At 34.6% G+C, this 22324-nt stretch overlaps 1 protein-coding gene across 3 annotated transcripts in view; it reads left to right on the top strand.

Annotated features, from left to right (window-relative positions):
• Window positions 1-22324, top strand: part of EPHA3 (EPH receptor A3) — a 356916-nt gene that overhangs the window by 311967 nt on the left and 22625 nt on the right. For all 3 annotated transcript variants that reach the window (XM_059064499.2, XM_059064498.2, XM_067034877.1), the window contains 3 exons: window positions 1609-1818; window positions 19688-19837; window positions 21366-21559. In XM_059064499.2, the coding sequence (XP_058920482.1) occupies window positions 1609-1818; window positions 19688-19837; window positions 21366-21559 (554 nt within the window). The remainder of the gene's footprint in view (window positions 1-1608; window positions 1819-19687; window positions 19838-21365; window positions 21560-22324) is intronic.

The following is a 22324-nucleotide window of genomic DNA, read 5'->3' as shown; positions in this document are numbered from 1 at the left end:
TTGATATAAGACAGAAATATTCATTTCTTTATTTAAAGCAACCTCCATCTACTGTAAGATAGAAGACCTTCTATCTCTCACATAGTACTGTCCACTCACAAACTAAGCATGTGCTATAATGCCTAAGTATTCTCAATCCAGAGATATCATTACTTATATATCATAATATATACATACATATATACATATATACATAACATATATTTACATAAAAATTTCAGTTGTTTACAGTTAGAAAATTTATGTTTTACTAATATCAACAAATGTTACATTCAAAGAAGTTCAGTAGGTTTACAGAGTACAAGACGCTGTCAATCACAAGTCACTACAAACAAGGGATAAAAAAAACAAACACAGACCCTATCCTCAAGGTGCTTTCAGCATTATATAGATTGGGATAGGTAGATAGATAGATAGATAAGATATATAGTATAATTCATAATCATGGAGGAAAATACTAATTTTTCTATGAATAAGAAATTATATTCTTTATTTTAATATTCATGAGCTGAATAAAAGTTTCAGTAACAATTATTTTCACAAACATATTTCAAAAATAAACATTTTGCAAGTCAGCTAATTCAAAATATTGTAATAAATATTCTTTAAAAATTATAATAAATTTTCCTCTAAAATTATTGTCTGTTTAGATATTGCTAGACATTAAATTTTATTTCTTCATATATTTATGTATGTATGCATGCATCTATCATCTATCTATCTATCATATAAACTGTATATTTCTATTTTAATCTGAGTAGATTGGAAACTTTTCTAAATCGAGGACTATTTGAATTTATCTCCTATTGCTTTCAGTTTTATGACCTATAACTCAGGGTTGGGTAGCACAACAAACATTCAGTAAATATTTTTGACTAATTTTGAACTAATTATCTATTATGATAATTAAAGATTTAAAATCTACCATATATGAAGCAATTAATAAAATATAGGAAAACAAGAAGACAGAATAAGCATTCAATCAAACCAATAAATACAAACCTAAAATAGCCACAGGATCCGTTTTATTTTTTTGTTCGTGACCTTAAAGTTTCTGAGAAGGAGTTTGTCTCATCAAAAGACCAGCAAAGTTCTAGTTTTGAACCTGAAGTTAAAGAATATTAGGTTACTTCTTGCTACAAAGTAATGTAGCTACTATACTATTTTGTTTTACTCTTGCATCTGTTTAGTCCTGGTGGGCTTCCCTGGTGGCACAGTGGTTGAGAATCTGCCTGCTAATGCAGGGGACACAGGTTCGAGCCCTGGTCTGGGAAGATCCCAGATGCCACGGAGCAACTAGGCCCATGAGCCCCAACTACTGAGCCTGTGTGTCTGGAGCCTGTGCTCTGCAACAAGAGAGGCCGCGATAGTGAGAGGCCCGCGCACCAGGATGAAGAGTGGCCCCCGCTTGCCACAACTAGAGAAAGCCCTCGCACAGAAACGAAGACCCAACACAGCCAAAAATAAATAAATTAATATTTAGTCCTGGCTGGTGTACTTAAAACTAGAATGTATATACTCTACAATTCAGTATGTGAAATTTTAATCAAGATATATATCTTAGGAAATAGAAACACACCTTAATTGTACATTTGAAATACTTCTCAGAAACACGATGCCCAGTTTACGGTTATCCAGCTGGTAGGGATGCTTCGAGGGATAGCATCTGGCATGAAGTATCTCTCAGACATGGGCTACGTTCACCGAGATCTTGCTGCTCGGAACATCTTGATCAACAGTAATTTGGTGTGTAAGGTTTCTGATTTTGGACTTTCACGTGTTCTAGAAGATGACCCAGAAGCTGCTTACACAACAAGAGTGAGTAACTCATTTTTTTTTTCTTTTATCTTTGTTTAGCAACTTGTATTATGTTGACTGACAAATAAATAGAAATCACATCCCAAAATGCTTTGTCAATTATATCTACCCCCGTATGAAACTTATCCTTTAAAAGTAAAATATTGGGGCTTCCCTGGTGGTGCAGTGGTTGAGAGTCCGCCTGCCGATGCAGGGTACACAGATTCGTGCCCCGGTCCGAGAGGATCCCACATGCTGCGGAGCGGCTGGGCCCCTGAGCTATGGCTGCTGACCCTGCGCGTCCGGAGCCTGTGCTCCGTAACAGGAGAGGCCACAACAGTGAGAGGCCAGCATACCGCAAAAGAAAAAAAAAAAAAAAAAAGGTAAAATATTGTTACTTATTCTGGGAAAATAGATGATGGTCACTGTCCATAAGGTGAGTAATGATATTAATTCTGAAATTCCATACGTTGGTTCAATGATTCTCCCAAAAAAGGCAACAAGGTTCTAACATGTCTAAAGTTTTATTGACCTAACTTTTTGTCATGGTTGAACCACTGTTAAGAAAAGAATGGATAAATTCTTAGTACCCCCATCCAACTAGGTACAATCTTAAACCATTTTAAAATTAATGCTTACATGAGTAACACATGTTTACATTATAAAAATTTTAAAACAAAGCAATAAAAAGGAGAAAAGTCATCTGTAATTATGCCACCCACAGAACATTTGTAACTTTGTGAGTCAGTTCTTCCAGATTTTTTTCTGTATACTTCTATATACTGACATATGCATGAATAAATAATTAAAATTAGATTATTCTTAATGCAAATTGTATACTTCATTTCTCTTCTTGGCAATATACCTCTTGAATATATTTCACTGTCAATAAATAATATTTGTTTTTACTTCTAGCTGTTTAATATATTCTATTTTCTAGTATCATTTTTTAAACCAAATCCTAATTAGTGGGAAAATTATTATTATATCTATTTTTTCAAGATATTTTACAAATGTGTATATGATACATCTGCATTCATAATTGTTTGAATCTGATGATTTCCCTATAATATATTCCTAAAATTAGATTTTCTGTGTTAAAGAGTCTGTGCCTACTTTAAAAGCACATTTCAATACACTCCTAATAAAATTAGATATTATCATTATTTTAAATATTTACTTACTGTGAGGAATTTTATCTGTTAATTTGCATTCCTTTGATTCAAAATGCATTTGTTTATTTCTTCTTATGTTTTTTGGCAAATTTCTTGGACATATTATTTTAGAGAAATTTTTTTATGGAAGAAATTTTTTAAAATAAAAATATGATAATCATGGCTAATGGCACTACTCAAAAATAACCAGTTTCAACACTTTAATTTTATCTTTTTTTTTTTTTTTTTTTTTTTTTTGCGGTACGTGGGCCTCTCACTGTTGTGGTCTCTTCCGTTGCGGAGCACAGGCTCTGGACGCGCAGGCCCAGCAGCCATGGCCCATGGGCCCAGCCGCTCTGCAGCATGTGGGATCTTCCCGGACCGGGGCATGAACCCGTGTCCCCTGCATCGGCAGGCGAACTCTCAACCACTGCGCCACCAGGGAAGCCCAATTTTATCTTTTCATAATATTTTTCTATGCATTTTCATATAAAAAATATTTTCAGTTCTGCATATAGTGACAAAAAAAGATCATAATATGTATACTGTTATAAAAAATGATTTCCAACTTAATAAATCCAGTATGTTCTTTATATATAAATTCAGTGTCAGTTTGTAATCTGCCCTTTTTAACATGAAATATAAAATATAGAATTTTCTGGATGATGAAATATTCTTTTTACAGTATTATTAAATAATGTATAGTACTCCATTTTATTCATGTACATAATTTATTTAGCCAATGTACTATTAATTGGGTAGAATTCTAATGTTTTACTATTATTAGCAATACTCTGATGTACATCTAGATATATAATTCATGCCTTTCTATCATTACCTCTTCAGGATAAATTTCTAGAAAATTGGTGAGTCAAAATATGGACAAACATGTGAAGATTTTGGTACATGAATTGCTTAATTGTTTTACATATAGTTTGTTATCACTTTTCATTTTTAGTGGCAATATATAAATGAGGTCATTTCGTTATACTCTCACTAGCCAAGAGAATGAGCAGTTTTTTAAAAAGACAGTCAGCTTCTGCTGCTGTCTTCTTGTTTAATTCTAAGAGTTTATTCCTGATTAAACAAACAAACAAAGAAGCAAACAAAAATTCTCATTCTTTTCAGAAGTCATCAACCTCAATAACTCTATTAACAGCCACTAAGGTTGTCACATGGCAACTATATCTCACTCTGAGAAAGAGCTCAATATGCAAGACTGAGTTTCATCTACAAGTAAAGCCACAGTGATAGAAACACAGAAAGAAGCTCTGTGTCTCAGATATATCCCTAGACGTGTTGATTTAGAAGTTGGAGCTCTCCTAATGGCTTTTACCCTTGTTTGCATTTCCCGTTTTCAGGTATGCTCTATAGCAGATTACCTTTGTTCACGAATCTAAGTATTTTTAGAAACTGTGTTCTGCATAAAAATGTTGCTGTTCTTAAGAACACGGTTCATTAGATTAAGAGCAAGAGAAATTTAAGAAAATTGTCTACCTTGCAGCTAGTTGAATTAAGTTTAGAACAGTGACCGCTCCTACACAGCTCTGAAAACTTGATAAAATTAAAAAACATGGGTATCTTGATAGTGCTTTTTAGTGCTTCTTCTCTGATCACCAGAAAAATTAGTCAGCCAACATTCTGCAGCAAAGCATTTTTATGACTAAATGATTACTCCAGGGGACAACATATGCAACAGATGATAATATATAATATTTGTGGTCTGGAAGAGAATGTTTTTTATTCTACTCACTGCTACTCTGCATTCTAACGATATTCTTCATAACCTTCTGCTACTATTTGAGCTATTAACACACTCCATGAAAAGTATTCTTGCTAGCATTATCCCTGTTACAAAAATCACCTTATTCAAGAAATATTTCCAGTTCTAATAGAAAGTATTTGGGGAAAAAGGCCTTTATTTGAGATATTCTATTTTTCGGTAATTCATTCAGGTTCTAATCTCTCTGTTCTTTAAATGAGAGCATCCTTGTTCTCAATCCTACTCTTAATTTCTAGGATTGGGGAGAAAGAATTTTCCTCTACCCTTCAAAGCTTCTTTTAGCTGGTCTAATAATCAAATCAACATGAGACATTAACAGGATAAAAGCAAATTTAATTTCATATGCATGGAATCTCACATATATGAAAGGGTCAAGGCAGAAAGGTAAAATGAGGTATATATGCCATCTTGACCTAAGGAGTGGGAAAGAGGGCCTGAGGCTTCAAAGGGGAGGAAAGTAATTCACAAGTTGATACGAAGAGTAGATGTTGGGTCATTAGATGTTTGCCCTGCCATACAGATGGGGCCACTCAGATGAATTTTATCTCTGGTAATCTCATTCTGGGAAAGGACCCTCCCTCACCAATTTAAATTCTTCTAGGTAGTTAAGGGAGAGGCAGAAGCTTCTCTTGAAGGAGCAGGGTCTTGATTGCCTTTGGCTCAAAATAATTCATATGCCAAAGTGGCACATTTTGGGGAGGTTACTTCTGAACTCTTGCACTAGGATACTCCAAGAAACAATTTCTCTTGTAGAAACTTGAAAGATTCATTCGAATCTACATCATCTGCTCTCTGGAGACTGTATATGGTTAACTTTCGGAACTTCCTTTATACTGATTGTTACTTTGTCGGGACCAAGGGGTCCACAAGATTATTTCAACCTTAGTAGAATGATGTTGATGTGTCAAAATTACTCTTTAGCCTTTGTGAAATAAAAGTGCAATAGGATCTTTGCATTTATGCTTTATTCCCAGAAGATTCTTAAAAGCCACACTAACCAAATGGGCTCATTCACTACCAATAAATATCTGACTAGAGTTCTCTTGGAACTCCTCAAAATATCTGTGGGAGTCCTGACTTCCTTCTGAGAAGCTGTAATTTGCATCTGCATTTCTAGAATAATTTAGACATCTTTGATTTAATTTCCCATTATAAGCCTTATTTGGTACAATAATTTTATAATTTACCCTAAAATATGAGGTATGGTTATAAAGTAATCTATTTTGTTTTTTAAACAAAGACACTGAAACAATGAAATGAGTGTTGTCATACTAAGCTGTCTTTTTGGGAAAGTGTACTTACCGCAGGAACACTGCTATTGTCCAAAATGGGGAATTCCTCTTTCGAAATTATCTTTAAAACTAGATTGTAAATGATACTATCACTCAAAATTGTTTAGGCATATAGTATTTTGGGAAGCAGACTTGGCTAAGATAAAATCTGTGCTTTCAATAAGCTTAGAGTTAATAAATAAGGAAAGTAGTACATTGTAAAGTCTGTTTTTTTTCTCTAACCAAAAACAGGATTATTCAGCTTAGACATCTGCCTTATTTATTTGAATTAGCATGCTATGTTTATGGTTATTTCAGAAAAACAAGTTCACCATTTAAAATAGTGTGCCAAGGCATTCTTTTTGGAGAGACACATTCTTGTTAATCTGCTTTACCAGTCATATTACTTTAATCACATTTAACACATTTCAGAAATTAGCATTCAGTTCCTCAATGCATTATACTTTTCCAATTGCTCCTCTGAAAGTTATTGCCTTTAGACAGAGGGTAATTGAACTAAGAAATCATGAGAGACATTTGATTCAATGCCACTGAATGAATGTAGGGTGTCTGCTGTTCTCATTTTTAAAACACCTCTGTGGTTGACAGGCAGGGTAGAAGAGTGAAATAGAAATTATATCCACTAATTCTGTATTTAAATATTAAATTGGAGGGGACATCTGAGGAGTTAAGAAAACCCTTAGCCTTACAGCTTAAAACAATGTATCAGACATTTTCTCCTGCTGCTTTTGATACTGTCTTAAGTGTACTCTGAGTTTTCCTTCCTTATATCCTCAATGGTATGCCTGAAAGGAGTCAGCTGAGATAATAATATACACTTTTTTGTGTTTTCCATAATAATATTGGGTAGGAAATTGGAATTCTTTTTCAATACACACTTTTAGTTATTTCTTTTGATTTCTCACTACTGAGTTATATGGAAATTCCAAACACTGACACTTTTTATTATACAATATTATTATGCATCCTGTAACCTTTAGAAAATTCGACTGTACATTCATGAGATGATGAGAATGAGAAAGGTGTAAAGTTTTAGTATTACTATGAAAATAGTTCAGTCTTGCAGACCCCCTGAAATGCTCTTGAGGACACCCAGAAATGCTTGGATAACACTTTGAGAACCACTGTTATAGATACTTTATGAGGAAAATAACACCTTAAAAACTAAATAAATATTTGAATAGTTATTAAATGATATAAAATCTGATTTATGATATAGTATTATGTGATATAACATGTTTTGAAGAAAGGTCTTGAAAACATACCTGTGACTGCGTACCTAAGGTTGCAAACCATCATAAAAGGCCCTGGATTTTATTTGGGATGGATATGATTGGAGCATTTAGCTCTGCAAATTTAAAACATAAGAGAATTTTTGTTGTTGAGAAAAACAAACAAAAAAATGGATTACCTCTCTTTAGTTATACATCATGTGAATTTCAGAGTATAATTATGGCATGTTTCCCATTTTTTTAGACTGAACTACTGATTTGCTCTATTTTATAATATCAGAAGCATGGTATTATTGGTGAGAACTGTTTTCTACTAAATAATTTTTCAATCTTTTTCTTATGAAATTCCACTTTTAATAAGTTAGCATTTTTATGTGTGTATGAATACATATAATATGTTTGTATGTTGAAATAGATGGAATCCAAAATTCCAAGATGATAGTGGTCAATTTGCTGTTTTAAACAGGATCAAGTTAAAGAAAATATAGACTTTTACCTAATTTCTATGCTGTGTCATGTAAAGTCAATCCTGTTCTCAAGTCCCCAAATTCATTTTAGGGGTATAATTACCACATAAACTGATCTGGGAAATTTAAGGAAACCAAACGATGTGTTCTTGGTTACATTCTTCATTATTAGTATTTTTCTTTTTATTTCTGTTATGGAGATGCATACTGAGTAATTGCCAAGTGGATTTTTATATTGAATGAAAAAAGTTCTGTCTTGTGTCACATTGCCCTATGGCCAATTAACACCTATTTAATTTTTAGAAGATAAAACCAAATGAAAAGTTATTACAGGCATTATGTGTTATGTAGTAGGACAAAGAAATCTTATTTTACATAATAACTTATTCTATTTTTTTCTCTGTGAGTCTGCCAAGTTGATGCCAGAAATATTGTACTACTGCTTTGTGTAGTCTAATTTCATTAAGACAAGACAAGAAAAAAAAAAGGGCTAAAGCAAGTGATTAAAAGCTAAGTGGCTGAATACTCTGGTTCAGGATAACTCCACTTGAAGAATATAAATATTAGAAAACATGAGCCTTAGTTCTATAGGATTCTCAAGGACTAAAAACTATGCATACCAAAAACTTGTGTGATATAAAAAGAGAATAATAGTATTTTGATAAGTAGCATATGTCATATGTAATTTACACATGAATAAAAAAAGCAATAAGTAAATATCTAATCGGTGGCATTCATATAGTAATGTATTTTAAGCTTGGACCCAAAATAAATAATGTCAATATTTTCTAGTCTCTTAGGATCAGTACATAGCTTCTGTCTTATGTAGCTTCACAAAGTAAAGCTATATATCCCCAAATCAGAAAACTCTAGAAGATTTTATAATCTCAGTTAATGGTGCATCAAAGTTTAATGAGGGATCAAATACTTTCTAGCCACCCATTTCAGAGAGATGGATAGCACGAACATTTCAACATGTGAAAATAATCCATCCAGATTTATGTGGAGAAAAATCACACCTATAATTTTGGAGTGATACAAAGGAGTGAGGAGGTTCTATGTAAATATATTACACACAGTCTCTACCAGGAACGGTTTTCTCTGCAGTGCATCATTCATTCAACAAATATTTGAGTGCCTACAATATACTAGGCACTGTTTTAAGACCTGAGGACCCAGAGGTAAAAACTAAGCCCTGACTCCATGAGCTTACATTCTAGTGTGGTATTTCACATAATAAACAAACAAGTTAAGACATAGCAAGGCAGAGAAATAAGATGAGGAATGTGGACAGTGTGAGGGAGATGCTACTGTAGATAGGACAATCAGAGAGAGTTTCTCTGATAAAATGACATTAGAACAGAGAATTAGTGAGAGTGAAGGAGAAAATAATGTAAATATTGAGATTAATAGGCCAGATTCATTTGCTTTAACTATTTTTTTAATTCAATGGAATAATTTTAATAATTTATCTTATTCCAACAGGCTCACTTTGCAAGAAGACAAGTTAAGTAGTCAGATTAATTATATAACTCAGACTAAAAAACAGGCAAATAGTGACTGGTCCAGTCTGTAGTGTTGAGCCCTGGAAGCTTAGTAAAAATCACTCACTAAAATTATTTCCAGTTGACTTGTGAATATCCCACATTTCAAATTTGTGATGACACATTGCCTGAAGCTTTTCCCATGTACCCTGAAGCCACTGACCAGCCCCAGCTGCTCTGGCACTGGGAGAGACAGCAGTCATTATTTCCCAAATCAGTCTTACCACTTGATGCCTGGAATGGCTAATAATTTGATTCATTCCTGTCCTATAACCCTTTTTCAACTATAGTTTTACATGTCATGGTTCAGGCCCACTCCCATGATATTTTCCCTTTCATTTGCTAGCCATTGCTCTGGAACTGCCCCCATATTTCAAGCAATTTTTACCCAACATAGATACACAAGGAAACCATTGCCATGATGTCTAGTCAGAATTGTCTCAGCAGATATTTATGAGATTCTCAAACTATCATGCCATCTTTCCTAATTTTTCAGTTATCAATATTAATAAAACCAAGCCTACCCAAGTTATGCACTTTTTTGCTTAATTACTAGAATGAATCTAATACTTCTGTTTCATTATTTTTATTGTAAATATATAGTATTCCTGCTATATTGGATATAGGTCTTTCTGACTTATTTACTTATCAATATGGCTTTTTTGGAAACTTGTGTTCAGAGTGCTAAAAATTCACTTTCAAATGAATTTCTGTAACCTTTAAAAAATAAAGTAGGAATTCAGTATATGTAAAACACACACACAAGGTTTAACATTTAAAACCTCTTTGAACTTTGAAAAGAGCTGTACCCATATTAGGCTGTATGTTTAGTCTTATCCCTAAATGTTTTCATTGTTTTTGTTGAAGATATACATTATACATCAGATGACCTAATTTTATATTGTATTATTTGACTCTGAAAGTAACAGAAATGTTATTTGTATTTTATTTCCTGGATAGCCATAGAGTTACTTAGAATACAAGGTGAAAACTTTTAAGAAATTCTGAAGCATCTCATGGAACGTTGAAAAATTTCAAAAGTTCAAAGTATTGACTTTTGCTACCTGAGAGATCATCTGTCTCTGATCTCTTGTGGCAGTCAACATCTGCTGGAACAATTCTCTCAATGGCTTTTAGATTTGAACTACTGGGAATTAGAACAGATGCTTCCCCTGGGAGTCTTCTTGGATTGCCCTTCACCTTGTTGTCTACTGTTGTCTGCAGTGAACAAAGTTTACTTCCTGACGATAGATCCTAAATCCTTTAGTCAAATGATTTATCTCTATAGTTTCACTTCTAACCTGAGAAGCCAATATTTGCCTCCAGGTTAAACACTCAATTACTCTGGGTTTACTAAGATAAACTCTCCGAAGTCCTTTGTCACTCTAACTATGACCTGACAGAGCTCACAGGCAGGCAATGTGAAATATGGATCAGCAAAGCATTTCCTAAATCAGTAAGGAGAGATTTGTTTATAGAATCAGAGAAAAATTGGGGCAGACATAAGATACTAGGGCTCAATGTCCAGAGATTTCAGCAATTACACTCCTTTTCTTTAGAACTCAAGACTTGAAGCCCCCTAACCCACAGCGAATGAGCTGACTTCAGTTAAGCACCTGAAAAATTCAGGGCTTTTAGCCAAATGTCTCATTTAAACTGTCTAAATTCATTAAGTTTAGAGAACTGAATTGCAGGATCTTCCAAGAACATGTTTACTTTGTGATTCCTACTCTAACTGCTGTTTCTGGACAAAGTGAACAAGGTTTTGTACTACTTTATTCCTGGATTAGAGTTTAGCAATTACATAATGCTTCTGCCCAGAGAATCCCTAGTATCTTGTGCCCTTTTATTCTCCTTTAACTTTTCTGTAAGAATTCTATGGAAGTAAATCCAGATAGTACAACCAATAGATATGCAGTTTATTCCAAAGTTAGGATCATCTCTGGACTAAACAAGAGCCAAAATAAATAACATTAAAAATGTCAGCATCCTTGATATTTCTGTAGGTTTAGGATAGAAATTTGGAAGTTGAAAGAGCAAAGGTTTATAAGTTAGCACAGCTGTTAGAGATAGATGAAACTGAACATAAAATCAAGTTTTATGTTTCCCATGACCTTCAGTTATGAAAGATAAGATATCTACACAGAGAGGCTAAGAAACTTGGCAAAAAATAGATAATACAGTCAAAGCTACGCCTAGAAATGACAACTCCTAATTCTTACTAAACTTAAGAATTCAGGGCTTCCCTGGTGGCGCAGTGGTTGAGAGTCCGCCTGCCGATGCAGGGGACACGGGTTCGTGCCCCGGTCTGGGAAGATCCCACATGCCGCGGAGCGGCTAGGCCCGTGAGCCATGGCCGCTGAGCCTGCGTGTCCGGAGCGGGAGAGGCCACAACAGTGAGAGGCCCGCGTACCGCAAAAAAAAAAAAAAAAAAAAAAAAGAATCCAAATGAAACATGTGACTGTAAATCTCCCTGCACCCCCAATTACTGACTGTCATAGATGTAACATCAGCACTGGGAGGAACTGGCTCTGGGTTTGGCATTGCAAATATGGGGAACAAGCATTAGCTTCTGATTCTGTTGAGTTTGAACTGGAGGTCCCTCTGCAATTGAAGTTTTAGAAACACTCCATATGCTGTGAATCTGGGCTTGCTCCAGGCAATTGGAGACTTTTCTCAAATATGTAAATATCTGGGGAGCTTACATACAGACTTAGAGACCACCTTAAGTAAATGCTTCATTTTATGATCTGTTAAAATATTGTAAAAAACACATCTTCATAAATTATTTTTAGCGTAAGTATCTGGCGCTTTACTTTTCTGAACGCCTAGGAGCATTTTACCAACCAAAACTTCAATCGCCAACTGATTTCAAAGTTTTAGCTCATTAATAACAGTTGTATTAGAATAGTTTTACTATGACAAGAAGGCAGTATACCAAATGACACCATTTGTCTCATCAAATCCAAATTTTTGGATAGCTCATTGAAGGATATGTTTGGCAGTTTTTTGGAAAGCATCTAAAATTTTAAAATGCCCCCTACACGTATAAGCTGAAAAAGCAATTTCTGAGTGTGAAAAAGAAGAAGAAAATATAAGTCAAGCAATGTTGGCTTAAATTTGTTGGGGTGGGAGGTGGGGAAGGAAGAGGAATTTTTCTGGTCCAATCAGAAGCAGAAGTATAAATAAATTCTGCAATACATTACTTACAGAAAATTTAATGAGTCAGACTCTTGTATATTCAATTTATTTTATTTTGATAGTCTCAGATCTACAGATGCTCAGCTTGAAGGCAGAGACAGTTATCGTGAAGTATGACTAAATTAAAATTTATGGGCCCCAGCTTCTTTCACCCTTATTTCAGAACCAGATTGAGCCCTCTAGGTCTCTTATCCAATGTCTCATTATGTCAATGATATTTATGTTTTGTAGCCATAGATAGCATATTGTCTTGTAGGAAAAGCCTATTTCTTACCAAAAATTTTGGTTATTGATGCTTCCATCTAACAAAGAAATTGATACCTAATTTAAGTTTTCCTAGCAAAAGAAAATTATCCCTGTTTCAAAAAAATTAAAGGGAGGAAACAAGAGAGAAAGAAGAAAAGAAAAGAAAACAAAAAAATAGAGGGAAAAATCTCAAAGAGGTGCTATTATATTTACCAAAATCCACATATCAGAAGATTAGCTCTAATGAACTTGGCCCTTTTTTAGACTAGAACAGGAATGAAAATATCCATGGAAAGTGTGCTAATGGTTAAAAGAAAGAAAGAAAGAAAAAATTCCACTTAGTCTACATAAAATCCAGTTAAATCTTGGACCTCTTTGAATCATTTTCCCTTGCTGATCAGGATTTGTCATAAACAACCTAAAACAGTAGTTCTCAAACAGGGATGATTTTGCTCCCTAGGGTATATTTGATATTGTCTGGAGATATTTTGGCTGTCACAATTGGAAGGATGCTGATGTAATCTAGTGGGTAGAGGCCAGGGATGCTAGTAAACATACTGCAATACACAGGACAGCCCCTACAGCAAAGAATTAATCTGGTGTGAAATGTCAATAGTGCTACTATATAGAGACCTTGTTCTAAAGTTACCCAACATGTATAAAGAATGTGGAAAGAATGAGAGAGTGGGGATCAAATATCTCTCTCAGGTACTTACAATTTCTCCTGTCCACACTGGACTGCAAGTTGCAGGGGATAATGTGCAATACATTGCCATTTGTGAAAAATTATGCAACAGACTAGCCATCTGCCAACAAATCTCCTAGAATGTTGAATTTCGGGATAGCAAACATAATGTAACAAATAGTACACCTTTTTATTCTTGTTAAATTTTATTATCATTTGCTTTTGATAGAACACTTGAAAGTTATCGTTCTTTTCCAGTCAAAGATTTAAATATTAAACGTGATCACTTTACTTTTGATATTTTGATTGCGTTTATTAAAATGTCATGGGTGTAAACTCATGAATAGACATTCACCTAGCAGATAAATATGTCACATATTTTCAGCCAGCATGTGAGTATTACTTATGCATAATTATTTTTATGTTTTAACATTTTACTTAGCCTGATCCTACAAAGGAATGGAGTAATATTCATGTGCATAGATTAAAAATACTTATTAAATTTTTGGTGGTATTCAGCCTCTCATAGTCTTATGATTTCAAATGATAGTTTGGGCACACTTATTTTATTTATGTCAATGTATAGGACAAAAGCTACTACTCGAATTTATTTTACTAGTTTTGAATATAAAGAATTTGAAACTACAATGTTGAATTTAAAGGGTCTGTGATAATAGGTACACTCACCCTGCCTCAAACTCTATAATAATATTATGAGCTCAGAATCTCTCCTGTAGTTTGATTTCTAATTAAGCATGTACTACAAATATGTTGGTTTATTTTTCTCTCATTTGAACCAGAGTGACTGGTTGTTTACTGATCATGGAAAACGTAAAAAAAATTATAAAACTCTTCTTACTCTGATGTATTTTTAGCAACGAATGATAAATTTGAATAATACTTTGTAGTTGGCAATGAGCTTTCCCTTATATCTTCATTTAATAAATTCTTTACATGAATACTAAAAGTGTGCTAGCTATTTGAAGGGAATTGGAATGGAAGAAAGGGCAAAACATTTATTGAGTACTCTATTAAAGATTAGACACTTTATTTGTTGCTTTATGTATATTATAAATCTATTGTCAATGACAAAATAATTCCTAAATAATAATGAATAATCCTCAGTCATCTTTATTCTCTTCCTCATCCAGTGATGGATGGTGTCATTAACAAGATGGCTGGCTAGGGGCAGTAGGAGAGTCTTGAATATGATTATCACTTCATTCTCAGAGCAAAACCAATCAGTCTAAAACACCTGGAAGCAGATAATGAAAGTCATCTAATGAGAAAGCTAAATGTTCCAGGGTTAAAATTCTAGGGTTAAAAGCTAATTACCTAGGGATTCCAATAACAGTATTGAGTAAAGGCAAACAATACTTGTTCATTTACACTTTCTTCTAAATAATGACTTCATATTAGCCACAGTTGTTCATTTAGAATGAGTTATATGAATAGCATATGGGAAAATATAAATTAAAAGTTTTCTTCTTGTAATTAACATAAATATATTTACTTTTAAGTATATGAACTCACTAAACAGTGACCTGGAACAGAGCCCAGCCACTAAGAAAAGGACTAATACACTAAAAAGTTGATCAATGGAAAGTTCTAGGTAAGGAAACATTTAATTTTGCAAACCGGCTTAGCTGTTGAGTTGCTTGAATGCCACTTATTCATTTGTGTTCAGAATAACATGTTTGGAATAAAATGGGGAAAAAAAATCAAAATCTCCCCCTTCCTTATGCTTTCCTAAAAGGGCGGCAACTCAAGCTTTGATGCAGTGAGGAGCCAGAGGAAAGCTTAGATTAAAAACCTGAATGAGATGAATGGATAAAGAAGATGTGGCACATATATACAGTGGAGTATTACTCAGCCATAAAAAGGAACAAAATTGAGTTATTAGTAGTGAGGTGGATGGACCTAGAGTCTGTCATACAGAATGAAGTAAGTCAAAAAGAGAAAAACAAATACCGTATGTTAACACATATATATGGAATCTAAGAAAAAAAAAAAAGGTCATGAAGAACCTAGGGGTAAGATGGGAATAAAGACACAGACCTACTAGAGAATGGACGAGAATATGGGGAGGGGGAAGGGTAAGCTGTGACAAAGTGAGAGAGTGTCATGGACATATATATACTACCAAACGTAAAATAGATAGCTAGTGGGAAGCAGCTGCATAGCACAGGGAGATGAGCTCAGTGCTTTGTGACCACCTAGAGGGGTGGGATAGGGAGGGTGGGAGGGAGGGAGATGCAAGAGGGAAGAGATATGGGAACATATGTATATGTATAACTGATTCACTTTGTTATAAAGCAGAAACTAACACACCATTGTAAAGCAGTTATACTCCAATAAAGATGTTAAAGAAAAAAACCCACAAAAACCTGAATGACAGACTAGTAAAAAGGCTATAAACTGCATTTCCCAAGCCAGCAAATATTGTAGTGGAAGGCTTTTGTCATTTCACGGGTGACTACGGTGCCAGAGCCGTAATATTTTGTTAAGAATTAGTGTGATTTAAGTTTAAGATAACGTAAGAATTATTAGATAAGCCAGTGAGTTTCAAAAATTGTTATACTGGAAAATTTGAAGTTTGTTATTCCAATAATTGGGTCTCTGTGTGTGTGAATTCGTCAGGCTGCAACAATTACAAAACACATCAGTAAGAGCAGAATCAACATGTAAGTGTTTTGATTAAAATAATTTACCATACATTTTCCCAAACACATTTCCTTTTTGTGTGGGTTTTAAACAATGTTTTAACAAGATTTACACAGCAAATAGACAGCGTTTGATGGGAAAATGGTTCTGGAAATAATTTGCTTGAATCTGTAACCATGTGCTTCATTAGAAAACACACTGCACAGGTCTTAGTCAACAATTGAAAGAGTGAAGCTCCCGCTAAAGAGATGGGTGTGGCTATGGCATCAGAGGTCCCTCCAATGGCATTTATGTCTGTATGCAGAACCACCAGTGAAGAGATTCTCTTTCCAAGCTCCTTCGACATAGGTGTAGCTATGTCCTTCCTAAAAACAAATTAAAAAAAAAAAAAAAAAAAAACACTTTTCAGTATTTCACTATTTTTAGACATTTTATTAAAATATGCTCAATGTCAAGGCTGTCCTCTCTGGAAAACAGGGATAAAGTACTGAAGCTGAAACAACTTTAGCATGTACCATTGTAATCCTGGTTGAAGTAAAACACAAAAAATGGGCTTATTGTTCATGGTTGTCATCAATCTATTGGTTTTGATTTTTTCCCTAATATCTGTATTTTTATTTCAAGGAATCTTGATAAGGTGACACATATCTGTGCCTTATATTTTCTAAATAGATGCAAAGTTTTCAACATGGAAAGGACTTTCTTTCTTCCTCTCTCTCTCTCTCTCTCTCTCTTTCTCTCTTTTAGTGCCATTTTTATGCTATTAGTAATTTGTTTCTGGGCAAAGGAAAGGAAATGGCAAAGTGTCTGTAGCAGAGATAAGACATTCAGCTGAGATTTTAAAGTATCATCTTTTCTTTGCCATATGAGTACAATTTGTTTGACTTCTGTTAATTCTCAGAGTTCTTTAAAAGGGAAAGAATGTATGCCCAATGATTCCATTTGGCATCCTGAAGAGATTTATAATAGCTAAATGTCACATGTGTAGTTCTGTTTTTATCACAATTATGGGGTAGTATTTGAAATCTTGATTCCTTAAAACCCAAATCTGGACTCTGCAGGTGCAATTAAGTTAATTTTGTTTTTAAAAAATATTATTATTATTATTAACATTGAATGTGTTGGTAGAGAAAGGGCAATATTAGGCTAGGAAAAAGACTCTCCAAATTTAAATATGAAAAAGTAGCTTTTAAATTTTTGTTGAAAAAAAATACAAACTATAGGGCTTCCCTGGTGGCTCAGTGGTTGAGAATCCACCTGTCAATGCAGGGGACATGGGTTCGTGCCCCGGTCCGGGAAGATCCCACATGCCGCGGAGGGGCTGGGCCCATGAGCCATGGCTGTTGAGCCTGTGCGTCTGGAGCCTGTGCTCCGCAACGGGAGAGGCCACAACAGTGAAAGGCCTGCGTACCACAAAAAAAAAAAAAAAAATACAAACTATAAAGAAGAGAATGAATGAGTGAGTGTAATTGACAGAGAAAAGAAAGGGGCAACTTCTAAGACCATATGCCCTCTCATCTCCATAGAGTTTTCTATTCTGTTTTTCTAGTTCTGGACAATCTTTACTCCAGTGCACGTTGAGCTCTGTAGTGTTTCCCACCAACTCCCAAAACTCTCTTGGTCTAGCTCCCATCTCTCCAACCTGATTTTGCTGCACTGGTATAAATCATGGATGAGCCTTAGGTTGGTATCTTCTCAAGAAGGCTGTGCTCAGTCCTCCTTTTTGTGCTCACTTCTCTACAGTTTCATGCATCCTTCAAAACGCAGTGTAAGCCCAACCTCCTTCAAAGATCTCCTGGCAGCACTCTTTCTGAATAGCTCACTTGTGTGAAAACATCGAAGAAAAGTGTCAAGTTTACTGAGATTGTTCCAATCACATATACCACTCTCCTCTACGGGATAACACTTGCTCATTGTACCTGTGATTAAATCCCAATTCAACCTTTTCCCATCCTCTCCTACTGCATTCCTCCACACTCTCTGTAGGATTATCACACTGGAAACCGTTTTTCCAGAACATATATTTTCCTCCTCTGTGCTTTGATTTATGCTATTTCCATCAGAGTATGGGAGTATTAAGCTAATGTTTCTTGAGGCTTTACTGTGTGTCAGGAACCATGCTAGAGATTTTACTGAAATTTGTCATTTAGCCTCACAACAATGTTATGAACCAGCACTGTTACTTTCCCAAATAACAGATGTGGAAATTCAGGCATAATAAGGTTTAATAATTTACCTCCCAAATTGCCAATCCATTTATCTAAAGCAATATATTGTCACCCTTGAACATTACTTAAGAACCAGTGAAGTGCTATGAGGTACAATGTCAATAGAACACACTTTGATGAACATGGCATAAAATTTTGATGATGTGAATTCTTTGGAACACCCACCCCTTTTTTTATTGTATCAAAAATTGATGTACATTATGAGGCTCAATTCATATGTGACCTCCTCAGTTTCTCTAGTGAGAATCTCGGCTCCATGGTCTGTGGCACAGCAGTCTCCACTACTATCTTCCTACCCAATGTAGGCAGGGTCTGCAATTCTAAAAAGCCCCAGCATCACCTGGAGCTTTTTAGAAATGCAGACCCTGCCTACATTCTGGAACTACTGAATCAGAATTTCCATTTTAATCAGAGTGAGCCCAAGATGATTCATGCATTGTATAGTTTGAGAAGCAAAGTGTTAGATACTTATTTCTTTCTGCATTTAGTTATTTCCAACAACTGATTATCATTCCTATTTGCTTGATATTTCTCAAGCAGAAGGACCCGTGTGTTATTTATATTTGTCTCACCCAAAGTGACTAGCATAATACTTCCCATGTGGTTGCTACTCAGCACATCTTTATTAAATGTATTTTTTAAACTGAGAGCAAATTCTATGGGAGTTATACCTCTATAGCTCCCATAACTCATAGGAGCAATATTCTCCTCTGGACTATAAGTTTTCAGAATGTAATTATTATATCTTTCTAGCTCATATGGTGCTTACCTAGTACATGGAGGGTACTTCAGTGGTTAATGATGGAGTGAGGCACTGAGTAAATTATTAAGATGATTGATTAATGTATTTGAAGAGAGGATTTTTAGATGTATAATTTTATTTTGAATTTATTTAATTAACAAATACCTTTAAGAACCTAGGAGCATCAAGGAGTGGTGTAAGTTCCTTACAAATATTAACTTAATTCACATTCTGCTTTAAGGTTGTTTGTTCATGCATAAATCTATGTTAAATCAATAAAGGTTGATTTGAGATACCTCATTCAATTCTAATATATAATAATATAGCATATCTACTTCAAGTTGTTTTGCTACAGACGACTGATAAGTGTGCCATAATTGACATAAAATGTCAACATTTTAGCAATTTTCAAATTTTTTTTCCTTTCATCATTTCAAAATCTTCCCAACTTGATTGAGAAAATATTGCAATAAATAGTATGCAACTCACTCCTTGGTATTAAAATAGAAGAATATCAAGATATATCAGAAGAAACCCACATTCCATTTCAGAAAAGAAATACCCTGACAAATTCAGTCAGATTTCAGATGGTAATGTATATTATATGTTTTAGTCTTTGATCCTGTATGTATATATGATTTTATATTCCAAGGGAGGGAAGATCCCAATCCGGTGGACATCACCAGAAGCTATAGCCTACCGCAAATTCACATCAGCCAGTGACGTATGGAGTTATGGGATTGTTCTCTGGGAGGTGATGTCCTATGGAGAGAGACCATACTGGGAGATGTCCAATCAGGATGTAAGTACTTGTAGTCTATGAGTTATAGGTTTGGATTAAGAGATCAAGCTGTGCAAGGAAGTGGAGCATAATGAAACCAGGTGGCTCCCTGTTTGTGACATTGAAACAGAATACTTAGAAGAAATGAAATTGCTTCCAAATCTTGTAAAGATACCAAATGAGTTGCTCTGAAGGATTTACATTTTTCCCTCAAGCCCGGGTTTAGAAATGAGACAAAGTGAAGACATTTGTAATAAAATTTTATAAAATAAGTGCCTTACAAGATAGCCAATAGATATCAGGGAATGTTTGAAGTATTTTTGCTATAAAATTGTTTCAATGTAACATTAGTAAGATACACATGTCTGCCATCCTTTGTAGACTTAATTAATGCATCTGGACCAACGTTTTGTTTACTTAAATATAGTATTTCCCAAAGTCAGACAAAACAACCAATCACTAGCATGTTGTTTCTCATAATGTATTAAACTTGCACATGAATTTAGTTATACAAATTGAAGTCTCTGGATAGAGAAAATAATCTTTAACTTTCTATTACAACTGTGATACGATTTTTCAAAAGGATTTTTGTTTTTATAAGTCATGTTTTGCTAATGCTTAGTGAAAGGATGCTATTGGCATGGGATATCAGCACTTGGAGATTTTTTATATGCTTAGCCAGGAACTGTGAGCATGATCTCAAAGACACATAAGAAGGAAAGCTGAGATGCTTTTAGTCATTTCCTACTCACCACATATAAAATTGCTTTTAATGTATTTGGATATAAAAACCTTTCTGAACTTCTTCAAACAAGCCACGTTTTATAATGGTACTGGGAAAATCAGACTCTCTTTACCACATCTCTATTTTCCAAATTCCTTCTGTATCAGAGGATCTCAAAATGTGGTCTCTGGACCAGCAGTTTTATCATGGCCTGGGAATTTGTAGGAATGCAAATTATCGGGCCTTTCCCCAGAGCTATGGAATCAGCGGTTAGTTATCTGTATATTAATAAGTCCTCCAGATGATTCTGATACACAGTAGAGTTTGAAAATCATGACTTTACATGATTTAAAAGTGTGAATGGACTAATAGTCAGTTAGTTGTGCAGCACGTGGGCTTTTACCAAAGGACCTTACTACGATTTGAGAGGTACCATTTGAACTGTGATATAACTAAAATCTATGGTAATTTTTTCTGCATTCATTCATTCATGTATAGTTTCCATAGAAATCTGTATTACCAAATAATAATTTCTTTATAAATTACTGAATTGCCTATATCATAGAATGTTTCTTTTTATTTTAATCTGGAAAGTTACTTTATAAACGTTTCTTTCCTAAATCCACTTTCTCTGCCTCAGTCTTCCTTTATATAATATTTTCAGACATGGATAATATTTATTTAATAAGCTGCTATCCTTTTAAGACATTTAAAATGAACACTTTTTCACTTAACTTTGAAATAGTCATATAAGTGTGACCTGCCCATGAAGAAGTAAAAGAAATTCCAACTCTTAAGTCTCTGGAAACTTTGCTTCTCACACAGGTAATTAAAGCTGTGGATGAGGGCTATCGACTGCCGCCCCCCATGGACTGCCCAGCTGCGTTATATCAGCTGATGCTGGACTGCTGGCAGAAAGACAGAAACAACAGACCCAAGTTTGAGCAGATTGTCAGCATTCTGGACAAGCTTATCCGGAACCCAGGCAGTCTGAAGATCATCACCAGTGCGGCAGCAAGGTGACACATTTGATTTTGCATCTTGCACTCACTCTGAAATGAATGTATTTTCTATCTCCAAGATGTTAATTTTTTTCTTCCACTTCCCCAACTGCATACTTTGGTATTTATGTGCCTCAAGATTAGAGAGACGTGTTTTCTTTTCCTTTTTAAACTTTCAGGAGGAAATTTCATGCTACTTAATGATAATGATAAAATTCTGGTATTTTTTAACTTCCATCTTGACCAGAAGCATGTATACATTCAGGCTTGAGTATTTGGACAAGAAACCCTGGACACATAGCTCCTTTTCACTCTCTGGTATTTAAACAAAAACAAAACAAAACAAAAAAAGGAAATCTCCTGGAGTGGTGAGGAATTCTAGCAAACTCCTGATTTATTCTAGCAAACTCCTGATTTATTCCTCATTTAAAATAAAGTTTCAAAAATAATAACAATGCCTCCAAACCATCACACTGGCTAGGAAAATGCAATTTTCCCTTACTTAATTAAAAAAAAATTGTTTAACCCATATCGTGTGCCAATTACTTTGTTAGACACTGTGAAGGATAAGACTAAAATAATGTCAGTGTTCCTGGACAGCCATACAAATGTCAACACACCATAGCCATAAGGCAACCCTGAGTGCACAATGTCCATTAGACTTTATGCGTAATTCTCCACGGTAAGAATCATTGAGTTGTCTTAATGGTTTTGAGAAATGTCAGTTATATTCTCATTGTACACATAGTGAAAAAGAGTTCTTTTACATTTTGATGATGTGTG

The sequence above is a fragment of the Kogia breviceps genome, chromosome 5, assembly GCF_026419965.1.
Source record: "Kogia breviceps isolate mKogBre1 chromosome 5, mKogBre1 haplotype 1, whole genome shotgun sequence".
Lineage (NCBI taxonomy): Eukaryota > Metazoa > Chordata > Mammalia > Artiodactyla > Physeteridae > Kogia > Kogia breviceps.
This window is presented reverse-complemented; position numbering and strand designations above follow the sequence as displayed.